The 13,449-nt window shown below is 44.9% G+C and overlaps 1 protein-coding gene across 2 annotated transcripts; it reads left to right on the forward strand.

The window, feature by feature from the left end:
- Nucleotides 1-2,725: 2,725 nt before the first annotated feature.
- On the forward strand, nucleotides 2,726-6,885 carry ATP5MC1 (ATP synthase membrane subunit c locus 1). Of its 2 annotated transcripts, none has more exons than XM_030541377.1 (5): nucleotides 2,726-2,853; nucleotides 3,834-3,882; nucleotides 4,818-4,895; nucleotides 5,341-5,516; nucleotides 6,659-6,885. In XM_030541377.1, the coding sequence occupies exons 1-5, from the start codon at nucleotides 2,741-2,743 to the stop codon at nucleotides 6,771-6,773; spliced, it is 531 nt and encodes a 176-aa protein (XP_030397237.1). In that variant the 5' UTR covers nucleotides 2,726-2,740; the 3' UTR covers nucleotides 6,774-6,885. The 2 variants fall into 2 exon arrangements, with proteins under 2 accessions (XP_030397237.1, XP_030397238.1); XM_030541378.1 differs by having other exon boundaries at nucleotides 2,729-2,773.
- The last annotated feature ends 6,564 nt before the right edge of the window (nucleotides 6,886-13,449 follow it).

Raw genomic sequence — 13,449 nt, forward strand, 5'->3', positions numbered from 1 at the left:
TATGGCAAGGAGACTGTGTGGGTCCTTCATGTTAGGAGGAAAGAGTGACAAGATGGGAATCCTCTTAACCATTTAACTGGGCACTGGAAAGGGAGGTACACACCCTATTGCTCAGGCAGATGGCTCCACTCGCTGGCTAGTTTGTGGATTGACAGACAGCTGTCAGATAAAATGGACAATAAACCTGACTGAGAGAGGACGTGGGGTTTGGGGGGTTTTATTATTATTATTATTCAGTGTCTAAAATCTCTAAGCTTTCTGTTTATCAGCACCTGTTTAACTCAATACAAGATAAAGTATTGAACAGCGAGAAAAAATCTTCAGTGGTTGAATTTTTCCCCTAGGATGAACCCAAAGCCTAACTCACTGCGTGTCTTTACTCTACTAGAATGGTTGAGCAGCACCTCACTTTACTTTTCTTCTGTGGCTGCCCTGTTTCCCTCCTGCAGTCTGTACTGATCTGGGGAAAGGTCAAGGTCACTGAGACATGTTAGCACATGTGAGAGGTCTTTAAAAATCAGGCCATTAACTTCTTAATACAAGCATGAATTACATAACTTTGACTTAATTGAAAATTGTTTGTAACTTCTGTTTCTATTTTTTACCTCAGAAATAACTGGAACATTGAGCTTATCTTCCCTGGAGGTCTCCTAGAAAGATGCAGAAATAGCAGAGGACTTAATTATAGGACCCGGGGTGCTGCATTAAACAACAGCGTTTCTTCCAACTGTTTGCTCAAGTGTTTGAGTTACAACTGTGAACAAAACAAAGAAAAATTAAGTTGTTTTAAACAGCTCATTAAAAAAACACAATTAGAAGCAACTTATACAAGGAAAAAAATGGGCTTCTGACATTTTTGCTTCTTCTGGAGGTGAAAAGAAAATATGAATTAAAAAAATTCTAAAGCACTGGATAACAAGTAGAATTATGAAACTGCCTGTCTGTATCTATCTGTTGTCTCTTGTCTTATAAATTAGATTATAAGGTTTCTGGGGCAGGGACAGTCTTTTTGCTCTGTATTTGTACAGCACCTAGCACAGTGGGATCCCGATCCATAATTAGGGTTTCTAGGTCATACAAATAAAAATTAAGAATAGTGACATCACAGATAACATGGAAAATAAACCTAAACTAAGTGAGAGGGGATTTTTTTTTTATTATTTGGTGTTTAAAACCTCTTGATTTTTATTTGATTTTGTCAGCACCTGTTTAACTCAAACACACAGGAAAAAAACCCTCTTTGTTGAGGCCTGATCACATATATACATCCTTTAACTAAAGGTTGAGAAAGCCCCAAGCCTACATTTCCAAGTGACTCACAGGATATATTTATGCTGCAGTGTAAACCCAGGGGTTGAACTCAGGCTCAAACCTAACCCTCCTGATGTCTACAAATCGTACTAACCCAGGGCTTGGACCTAGGTTTCTTGGACAGGGGTGGAAGGTCTAACTCTGCGTCAAGATGCGACCCAGGATAGCCCTATTACCTTGCAATGTAGACACAGTTCCACTGGACTTGTGCTCTGGGAGTCCACCAAAAGTATCTAACAATTCTATGGGCTGAATTTCTTTGTCATTTGGACAGTCAAGTTTTACCACACTACCAAAAACCAAGGTCTAGAGCGGACACATTTTGGGAGGGTGCTAGAAAGTCTTGGATATCAGTGACTGGTCTTGGGCCCGCATAATGCTGTGTAGATACTGGACTGTAGCCCCAGGTTAGTATCCAGGGTTCAACAATTGCTAACCTGATGGTACAAACAAGCTCTAGCCGTAGGTTAACAAATCCAGGGTCTGCTCATTTGAGTTCTATTAACCATGGGCTTACATTGCAGTGTAGATATATCCACAGAGACCTCTGACAAAAGGGAAGCATAACATTACTAAGGGAAAAAAGTACAAAATAAAATAATTATAAACATTTCCAGCCTTTGTTTTGCATCATGAAGAAGCATAAAAAGAGAGATCACCTTTAAACATAAAATAGTGAAAGGTTAAAACTCAGATTGAACTTGAATCCGTGACCTCAAGTTCAAAACCAGGCTGAGAGTTGTGCAAGGAAAACTGTTCCTATAAACGGCCACTCATGAGCCCCTGGTCTGAATGCAGCCCATACTGGCCACTGGAGACCCTGGGTTCAAATATGGGACAACTGCAGGGAGGTGAAGGGACAGGCTCGAATCCAGCCCAAGATAGCTTGAGGGGGGATTTAGGGTTCCAATCCAGCCCAACACGGTGGATGAGGATCCCAGATTCAAATCCAGCCCAGGATAGTGGCTGTGGGGGTTGGGTTCGAATCCAGCCCCGGACAACTCCTTGAGATCCCCTGTGCGTGAGGTAGGTTTGGGGCCCCCAAGGAGCTGTCCGGGGCTGGATTCGAACCCACCAACCCGGCAGTTACAGCCTCATCACGTGACTGCCAAGGTAGCTTCAGATCCCATGTTGCAATAATCTCCAGGTCTGAAGGGGGAAAGAGTCAAAGTAACAGCGACTCTCTAGCCTCCCCCTTGGCCAACTCTACGGTCCTTTGGAAGGCTATCAGGAAGCCAACCAATCAGAAGCCAGAGACGCCCCAAAGGAGCCAATCAGAAACTGGAGATATGATCACGTCGTCTCCTTTTTACGCAGATCAAATAACCCGGATTTTGGTAGGCGGAGACTCACCCAGGAGAGCCAATAGAGAGAGCACATTCTGTTCCCATGAGGCAACGGGGCAGTGCACGCTGCGTCTCGGCGGCCAATGGGAGTGGAGGACGCTGAGGTGCATGGCAAGGTGAGCGGCGGGGCGGGGCTTGTTCTCCTCTCTGAAAGGGCTGCAGCGCCGGAGCTCGAGTGGGGGCCTACCGGCTGCAGGTGAGGTGCCCGAGCTGACTGCTGGGCCTCTGCTGCGGCTGCAGCCTGAGCCTGGCTCGCTAGGGCGGCGCCTTCTCCTCTGACCTTCATGGCTTGGGCCGGGGAGAGGGGAGGCAGGAAGGGGGGATGGGGGCAGTTGAGGGGGGGAGGCAGGAAGGGGGATGGGGTAGTTGGGGGGAGGCAGGAAGGGGGGATGGGGGCAGTTGGGGGGGGGAGGCAGGAAGGGGGGCAGTTGAGGGGGGGAGGCAGGAAGGGGGGCAGTTGGGGAGGGGAGGCCCCTTTACTGATTTGCTGCATCCTCCCTCTTATTAGGGTGTGTCCTGACTATGACAATAGGTGTATTTAAAAAATGTAGTGATTAACAACGGTGTGTTTTACAACTGGCATTGATGAGAAAAGCTATATGGTAACTTGTTCTCTGGTAAATGTGCAACTTTAGGCTCCACCCCACCAGAATTCACCTCTTCCTGCTAACAACTTGTCCTGTGCCTGCTAGAGCTTTTAAATATGCTAGCTTTAAAACTTTATTCTAATCTAGGCAATCCCTTAGTTTATTCTTCCCATCTTGGCCCTCGTGGTGACTTTCCACAATTGGAAGTCAGTCTCACTCATGCCACTCCATCTTTGTGGTTCTCTCTTGTTTCTGAGGGACTGACTTAATCCTTCTGTTGGCATCCACTTAAAGCCAGCCTTTTCTTTTAGTTTAGTTTATGATTGAAAATTGGCAAAACCCTTTCATGACTCTGTCTGAAGGACCCCAATTAAAACTACAACAAACTTTGGCCGAGAGAGAGAGAGTTGTAATTGAAGGGAGAATCAGGGGAAGGAAGCAGGACAAGGATAGGGCACAGCAGCTAAATTTTGCATATAGTTCTCCTGGGGAGCATATGTTGATCTGATGAGCATTCTACTAAAAAGAGTAACATGGATTTGGGTATGTGTTGTTCCTTTTCAATGTTCTTTTGCTTTCTTCTCACTAGATCAGTCAAAATGCAGACTCCAGTGGCTCTCCTTGCTTCTCCAGCTCTGGTAAGCAGTCATTTGTTTGCAGAGGAGTAATGCCAGGAGGTGGGGATGCAACTATCCTGGAGAATGAAGGCATTTCTGTTTAGAGCTATAGTAAGAATGCTGTCCCAGACACCATTCTACTTGGGATGTGTTATGGTGGATAACTTTCAGTCTAGACTCCTTGACTGGGGGAATCAAGGTCATCTGTGGTGTTGGTGAAGGGAGGGTGGATATCTTCTCAATCTCAGTAGGGGTGTATTGTTATGCAAATCCAGAGGCTGAGAAGATATGCTAACCTGGGGTAGGCAACCTATGGCATGTGTGCCGAAAGTGGCACATGAGTTGATTTTCAGTGGCACTCACACTGCCCAGGTTCTGGCCACTGGCTATGGGGCTCTGCATTTTAATTTTAAATTAAACATTAAATGCTTCTTAAACATTTTGAAACCTTATTTACTTTACATACAACAATAGTTTAGTTCTATATTATAGACTTCTAGAAAGAGACCTTCTAAAAAGGTTAAAATGTATTACTGGCACACGAAACCTTAAATTAGAGTGACTAAATGAAGACTCAGCACACCACTTCTGAAAGTTTGCCAACCCATGTGCTAACCTATTGTGGCTAAGGGTACTGGCACCTCCACTCTTGATAGGATTCCTTCCTCCTTATAAATCCCACAAAGTGTACAACGCTGGCTCTAAACTCAAATTTAGTGGCACTTATTATACTTCAGTAGTGTCTTGTCCTTTAGATTATAGGTTATTGTTAGTCAACTAGCTTGAGTCCCTGAGACATGTACTTTCAAATTTTCAGTGGAGTTGAGGGTGACTCTTAATTTCTTGTTCCTGACAAAAGCTGCTCAAAGACCCTGACAGATGACTGTAAACTGCCTTCATCTCTAAGGAATGTGGAGGTGTCCCATTGTGGGTCAAATGTTTTTCTTTCACTTCAGTTCCGCTGCTGTTCCAGGGCTCTGGCAAGGCCGGTTTCCATATCTGTACTGAGCAGGCCTGAGACTCTTACTGTACAGGTAAGACTAAAGAAAATTGCCCCTCACTGCTATAATTGGGTCTCTGTTTTTAACATCTTGGAATGAAATGCCTCCTTGTTATGGGTAGCCCTGTCATTCATCACTAGCTAGATGTATGTGGGTTTGGACAGAGAAGATACCGTTTGTCTTCGGTGCCTGGTTCTGGTTACCAGCTTGACTTGCTGGTGACACTGTACAGAGATTCGAGGAGGGGCTCTGTGTGTGTGTGTATGTCTAAGTTAGAGGCCTGTACATTAAGGAACGGCTAGAGGTTGTACTATGGGTTGGAGTGTTGCCCTACCAAGATGCTAGAATGGCCTTTCAGCTGAACAAAGTTTGTATGCCCTTGCTGTACCTAGAATAGAGCATAAAATTTAGACAGACACTTAATAAATGTATTCAGTTAAAATCATGTCGCTATTTGGCTTCTCCTTTCTCCCTACAGCCCTCTGGTGTTTCCCATCTACAGCTGGCTCACCGGGAGTTCCAAACGAGCACTACCTCTAGGGATATTGATACTGCTGCTAAGTTCATAGGTGCAGGTGCTGCCACAGTTGGGGTGGCTGGTTCAGGAGCAGGTATTGGAACCGTGTTTGGCAGCTTGATCATTGGCTATGCCAGGTAAGCAAGCCACTGGCTTCAACTTTACTTCCCTGTTCCAGCAGTCAGTTGTGGAGGCCCTTTTTGTAAACATTCAGTCACTTACAGGTCTGTCGCATCTTATGTGCATTTAACGTACGCGATTTCAGCTTTATGTGGTCGGCAAAAACAAAAGAGAGAAAAATAACAATTTAAATACTGTTTCTGTAGTGCAGGTGATTCTGCCCGCCATTCAACTCCAATGTAATTTTGACTATACACAGTTTTCGCTTTACGTGCTAACCACGGAACGGAACCCCTGCGTAAGATGAGACTCGCCTGTACTTATTTTGTAGGAAAAAGACATTGAAACTGACCATAGCAAACAGAAAAGTGGGAGGAGAATAAGAAGGTGAATTAAGAACTGTAGTGTTCCAACCCGCAAGGAACCATTTATGAGGATCTTGCATTTGTGTAGCATCTTTTATCCACGCACATCCCACAGGCTTTACAGCTCAGCTCTGCCTTCTTCCCTGAGCGTGCTGCATGCCCACTTTTCCCCCTAGCTCCCAGCGCCTCTTCCCTGAGCTGGGGAAGAGGTGGGGCCGGGGCAGGGATTTGGGGAAGCGGTCCAATGGGGCAGGGAGGGGGTGGAGTTGGGGCTGGACTTTGGGGAAGGGGTTGGAATGGGGTGGGGAAAGGGTGGGAGTGGGGAGGGCGTGAGCACCCACCGGTGCTGGGGAAAGTTGGAACCTATGTAAAGAATGTCAATCACTTCCTTATTCTTTCGACGTGCTTACAACAACTAGATAGAACTTCACAACTGCCTACCATCACACAGAGGGTGTAATCCCATTAATGCTTGGTAAGGGATTGCTGCCTGATCAAATAATTCATTGGAGACCAACCTTCAGGAGCTTAGTGGATTGCACACAGACATGCTAAGAAGCCAGGGAAATACCTTGAACTATTTTGGCTTTTTCTCACTAACTTATTTGCTCCAACTTAATGCATGTGTGTGTTCTGAGCCTGCCAATGCCATATCCACATTCATCTGTATCCACTGTTCTGTGGGATCCTGTCTTCAGGAGGCATAACTTTACCTGAATCAGTGGCTTGTGGAATAGTTTTGTTGTTGGCTTTTCTGACATGGGAATTTTTTTTTTTTAATGTGTCCCTTACAGGAATCCCTCTCTCAAGCAGCAGCTCTTCTCCTACGCCATCCTGGGCTTTGCCCTGTCCGAGGCCATGGGACTCTTCTGTTTGATGGTGGCGTTCCTCATCCTGTTTGCTATGTGATAGCCTCTGGGCCGACCCATAGCTTCCATCACTCTGTGTCCTCTCCGAGTTGAGTCTGCCTCCTTCACCAGAGCGTTCCAGATTTATAATTAAACAAAAACTTTTCTCCTAATAAACTAGTTTCAGACTCCTTCTTTCTCACACTCAATATGGCCCAGTGCTGAGGCCTGGGATGTCCTTAAGGATTCATCTTCTGTAGTATACTGATAAAAGAAAGTAGTCTTGTAGGATTTTTTTAAAGATGACTCAAGAGAAAGAATGGGAGGCTGTGGGAGAAGGTAGCTATTGTAAATAAAGTGGCAAGATGAGTAAAGTTGGCTGGCTGCCACTAAATGACATGAGTCTGCAGCTTTATACTACCATAATAATAGGGCCACTGGAGCTGATCGCATTCACAAATACAATGGTCTTACACAAATCTATAAAGATCTCAAAAGATAGAGCAGATGTTGCCATATTAAAGCGGATAACTGCTTAAGCTGATATGAGACAGCACCATTTTCTCAAATCAATATCTTAACTCTGGTGTCTTTCTTATGCAACATCTGAAACAGGCTGTTTTGAGATTCTCAGAAGGAGAATTTGAGCATATCTGGTGGTAGTAATTGAATGTGGGTAAGGTATCTTCCATCATAGAAAAAGTTCCAACAACACATGCCTTATGCATTTAACTTCCCTGTTGTGTTAGAGAAATGGGACAGGCTGAAGGTCAGGGTTTAAAAGGGCTGTCATCAACCAACCCTCCCTGGGTTCTTTGCATCATCTTCTGGTAAGCAGTAACATAAAGTGGTACCAATTAAGGTTTATTTTTCCACTCAGCAAGGTTTTTGAAAATTCTGATGTGATGTCACTGATATTCAGACACGAATACATGGCTTTTACTTCCTCAGCAGCTGTGCATGACTGGCAGTGTTGTAACAGAGATTGGAACAGAAGAAAGCACCAAGGCTCTAACACGTTCTAAATCAACTCAATTAACCTTCTGCTGGCATTTCTGCTGGAAAGAAAGTTATGATCTTAATAAAAAAATTGGAAGATCACAGCTCTGTTGAAATCTTACCTGGTTCTCTGCTTCTGATAAATTAATTATAAAACAACTGTTGGTAAATTAAAGCCCTTGTTGAAGTTCTAGTCATGACCTTTGCTGACAATGTGAATTTTAAAATGGATTATACTAATAACTAGGGTGCTTTCTCATTACTTACCTACTGGAGTAGCCTTATGAGGCAAACAGTAACATGGAGTCAGAAGGAATCCCAAAACTCCCCTGTAGGAGTAAGAAAGTACCCTTATGAGGAAGGGATTGTGTTGGAGAAAATGACTTACTTGAATCTCGGAGGATTCCAGGTTGAAAGTTGTTGGCCAAATACACATACGTGAATGTGAAAGGACTATGCTATTTTAAGTATGGTGACTTTTGTGCCCTGGTGTTTAGCCAGTTAGGGGCATTCTCCTTGCATGGCTGGAACTGTTTTGTGTACATGGTCATGTGGTACCATAGCTAAGGCTCTACAGTTGTTTCCTAGGCAACTGCTGTATTAAGTGAGCTAAAACTCGCTTCATACAATGAGCCTTGTCCTGTATTTCCTATCTTACACAAGCCCAGTATCTATCTTTTCTGAGGAAAGTGATTATGTTGGGAGCAAGTACCTGTGTAGAGAGAGGAGGATTCTGGGCCAAATAACATTGTGTGAAATCTCAATAAAGAGGAAGGTAGGGGAAAGGATTTGGAATGTATGTAACTTGTCCTGAGATAGGTAGCTGTTGTGAACTGTTCTGAGGATGTACATAGTTCTGCTGGAGGGGATCAGTGTACATGGAGCAGGATCAACTACTTGTTAAATGAAAAGACTCTGGGGACCTAGATCTTTTAAGGTATTTAGACACCTAACTCTTACTTCAGTGGAGGTAAGGTGCATCAGTACCTCTGAGGATCTGGTTTGTTTATAGGTGTGGTTTCTTAACATGCTGGACTAACCCCCACTCAAGGCTGGCCTTGAGCATAAATAAAGGAAGCAGCCATGTAGAACTCTACAATCATCCCACGTGAGCCTGGCAGCTCCCTCTTTTCCTCTCTGGCAGTAGGAAAGATGGGAGTGGCAATAACACATCACTGGTGCCTTTTATCTTTTTCCATAGGGCCACAGAGGCCCTCACGTGGAGGAGGGACTTGTATTAGGGGTCTCCCACATCCTGGTTGAGTACCCTATCCACTAGGCTAAAGGTTATAAGGGAGCACCTCCTCCTGGCTGTTTTGTTTGGGGTTCCACATGTGACTTAGGGGGCCAAACACCTATCTTCCAATCCCCAGGTTTGAGACTCACTAGCAGGAACAGATTTAAAGGTGGCAATTTTGCAACAGAAAAGCTTCTGTGAGAAACTGCTGAACTTGAATTAATATGCAAACTAGATACCATCAATTTAGGTTTGAATAGAGACTAGGAATGGCTGAGCCATTACACACATTGAATCTATTTCCCCATGTTAAGTATCCTCACACCTTGTCAAACTCTCTGTAATCTGCTATCTTGATTATCACTACAAAACTTTTTTCTCTTAATTAATTAGCCTCTTAGAGTTGGTAGGGCAACTCCCACCTTTTCATGTTCTCTGTATGTATATCTATCTTCTTACTATATGTTCCATTCTATGCATCCGATGAAGTGGGCTGTAGCCCACGAAAGTTTATGCTCAAATCAGTTTGTTAGTCTCTAAGGTGCCACAAGTCCTCCTGTTCTACTAGCAGGATAGGCAGCTATCTCTGTGAGAGGGGTGAGGGTTTAGCACACACCCCTCTCAGCTTCTTCCTATAGTCTCCTGTAAGGTGCCTCTGTCTCCCCATTCATTGTATAGAGAGCCTAGGCACCTAACTCAGACTGTGGATGATAGTGCTATTCCTGTGATTTTCTGGGTACCTGAAAGTTAGGCGGTGTGATGCTGAGCATCGTGGCTCATACGTCCCTGTGTGGATCCCATCCCCTCGAGCCCATCTAAGGGCGATGCTTGCATTTATTGCAGTGTAGTTGTAGCTGCATCCCAGGATATTTGAGAGACAAAATGGGTGAGGTAATAAATTTAATTGGACCGACTTCAGTTGGTGAGAGAGGCAAGCTTTTGGTTTATGATAGACTTACATTGTCTCAATGGTGCCTGCCTCACAGGGTCTGCCTGCCTGGTGAGTGCAGACTCTATGTATAAAGATAGACCTTAACACCAGCAAGTGGCTTGCTGGGGCCTCTGGATGCAATGTGCCTGCCCTGAAGTGAGTTTGCTAGTTTAATGAAAGGCTGTATATACATCAGGATCTTAGAAAGCCTGAAAACATGTCCAGCTTTAGTACCCAGTTACAATGAAACAACTTGGGGTCAGATATTGTTGCTTGTTTGATCTGGCCTCTTCCAGTGTTAGAATTGTATCCATGAGGGGAAAAGCGATTAGCCAGTCAGCCATGAGTCAAGTGATGAGACAGAAGCACAGAGTAGAATCCCCATCAGCTGATTAGACTCTCTGATATTTTCCCATTTGTAATCTAAATTTCAAGTCTACCCTTAGCACTAGGAATCAGGAATAGCTGTGGAATAATTGGATCTTACAAAGGGATAACCTAGAACAGGGGCTGCTGTGGCAAATTGTCACAAGCCCTAAAGCTAGGTACAACATACATAAAAACACACCAGAGGTACTTTCATCTTAGGATAAACTGTTGGGGTCACCCCAGAGCAGGGAGTGCACAATGACCCCCTCATCTACACTGGCAGAGACCAAAGGACAGGTGAGTCTGCCTAATCCCAGCTCCCAAATTGTGAATCGTAGCTCTTGAGGGCTCCCATTTCCTCTGCTGTAAAATTTGTACAGATGTTTCTAAACCTGTTTATTTTCTATGCACTTTTTTTATTTAAAGTCCCACTGTCAAGTCACCCTCCCCTCCTTCCCGCCCCTCTCTGTTGATATAATTGTAAATAAAAGGCCACACATTGCTTAAGGGTATGTTAAAGCATAGATTGCTGGGAGATGTAGTCTCTCTGGGTTGCTCCTTTCTAGTAGAGAAATGAGTAACTGCAGACTGCACTTTGGCCTTCCCTGGCCTTTGTGACTCACTAAATTAATTTTAAATTACTTATTACATTTGACTTTTCCTGGCAGAGATCTCTTTTGCACTGATTTGTGACTAACAACATTTTTATTTTTCCAGGTCATTGATTTTCCTTTCTGTGCCCCCAGTAAAATGACCTTGAAGAGAAATTATTGTTAGTCAATTGTGGCTTCGTAGTATTGTTACCTCTTTTTGACCGAAGTGGTTAGCCAAAATTTGGGATCCTATAAGTTGTTTCCATAAGGAGAAATTGATGATAGTTATTTCTTTGATGCAATCCTGTTTATTTCCAAAAATGTACACAGTCCTGTTTCCTTGAACACAGGAGGAATCAAACAGGAGATAGTTTCTTTGCTCACAGTTCCAAGCCTCTTTCAGTCAGCAATCAGCCCAACAAGTTCTCTCTCTAGGCTTTTTCTCAGGGCCCTGCTCCCCATGCTTGCTCTGGCTGTATCCTTGGCTTTCTTGGCTGTGGTCTGCCACTGTATCTGCTTTATTGCTTCTGCCTCTGTCTCAGGGCTGGTCTACACTAGAAAATTAAATCAACCCAGCTACATCCCTCAGAGGTGTGAAAAATCCACACTTCAGAATGATGTAGTTAAGCCGACCCAACCCCCTGTGTAGACAGTGCTAGGTTGCTGGAACAATTCGTCTGTCGCCTAGCTACCACCTCTCAGGGAGATGGGTTTACAACAGTGACAGGAAAACCCCTCCTTTCATTGTAGTATCTACACTGAAGTGCTGCAGCTATGCCACTGTCTTGTTTTTAAGTGTAGACATAGACTCATATGCACCCCATTCCCTTTCCCCAGTGAGTAATCAGCCCCTGCATTTGTTATATAAGTGCCTGGGAAATCCCTGAGCCTGCATGTCATAGCTTGCACTCAGCCTTGCCCTGTGGGTCTGTGTTTTGGGCTTTGGTCTCTATTGTTTTGGCTGTTGCTAAACAAAGTGGCATTTAATTGCTCCCTCATTTACCTTGAACGGAAGAGTGGCTGTTACACTGGAAAGTTTTAATGGGGTTTAAACCAACCCATAAATTATTATTATTGTGTGAGGAAAGTTCACCAAATATTTCCAACTTGTAACTACTGCCAAGTATATACATTTGAGGTCATTTGTGGTTCAACTTCTATATATTGATCGAAAAGAATGTAACTGTTAAATTCCAGCAGTAGGCTGAGTCCTGAGGTCTATTCAAAGCTCTGTCACTGTCTTGCTGCCTGACCTCAGGTAAGATTTTCATGTCGTATGCCTCAATTTCCCATGTATTAGAGGGGTAGCTGTGTTAGTCTTTATCCACTAAAACAATGAGGAGTCCAGTGGCATCTTAAAGACTAACAGATTTATTTGGGCATAAGCTTTCGTGGATGAAAAACCCGCCTGAAGAAGTGGGTTTTTAACCCATGAAAGTTTATGCCCAAATAAATCTGTTAGTCTTTAAGGTGCCACTGGACTCCTCGTTGTTTTTGTCAATCTCCCATCTCTGTGAACTGAGTATGATAATGCTTTATATTTCAGAGAAGGTTTGAGGTTTAATTAATGTTTGTAAAGGGCTGTAAAACTCTAGGATGAAGATAGGATCATTGCGGGAGTGGTGAAAACACAACATGATTGTAGCCAGGAGAGCATCATGGCAAGAGACTGACAAACATTACTGAATGCACAGTCACTCTCAAAATGTCTTCATGCTGTGATTAGAGAGACATTCCAAGGTGGGTGAGGTAATACTTTTTATTGAAGAAGAGCTCTGTGTGATTCAGAAGCCTGTCTCTCTCACAAGTTTGTCCAATAAAAAAGTATTCCCTGACCCACCTTGTCTCTCTAATATCCTGGGACCCACACGGTTATACCTACACTCCATGCATTCAGGCTGTGATGCAATGTGGTGACATCCTGAATGCCATCGCACTGAAACATCATCACCCTCCACAAAAAGTATAGGCCAAGGACAATGCTGTGTGCAAACTAGGGTAACCAGACAGCAAGTGTGAAAAACTGGGACTGGGGTGGGGGGGGTAATAGGAGCCTGTATAAGAAAAAGACCCCAAAATCTGGACTGTCTCTAGAAAATTGGGACATCTGGTCATCCTAGTGCAAAGGTCACAACACCCAGGCACCAGCCTAGCTGCACGGAGCCTTGCAACTGCAAAGTCTTGCACCCCCAGGCCACGCCCATTGCCTCCCGGGAGTGAAAAGCAGGGCCCTCCTTCTCCTCGGCCTCTCGTTGACTGGTTTGCCACTCTGCTCCCAGGGAAGACTCTATGGTCAGCAACTCGTTGGTTGGCAGAGGGGGACGCTCTAGGGAAAGTCGTCTCTTCGGCGGGCAGCTCGGTAGCGACACTCTGCAGGTGGGAGGCGACTCCACGGTGGTGAGCGGAGCGCTTGCGGCGGCAGTAGGGCGGGGTGGGTGGACGCTCTGGCCCGGAATCGGTGGTGAGGGCCGCTCTGGCCGGCGGACTCGCTGGTGTGGAGTCCCGGAAGCTGCGCTCTCCCGGGCTGGAGAATGGCGGAGAGTCCGGCAGCGGAGGAGGCGGCCGCGGCGGCGGTGCTGGCGGCCGCCGCGAGCGGCGGGGTCCCGGC

Source organism: Gopherus evgoodei, chromosome 23, assembly GCF_007399415.2.
Source record: "Gopherus evgoodei ecotype Sinaloan lineage chromosome 23, rGopEvg1_v1.p, whole genome shotgun sequence".
Classification (NCBI taxonomy): domain Eukaryota; kingdom Metazoa; phylum Chordata; order Testudines; family Testudinidae; genus Gopherus; species Gopherus evgoodei.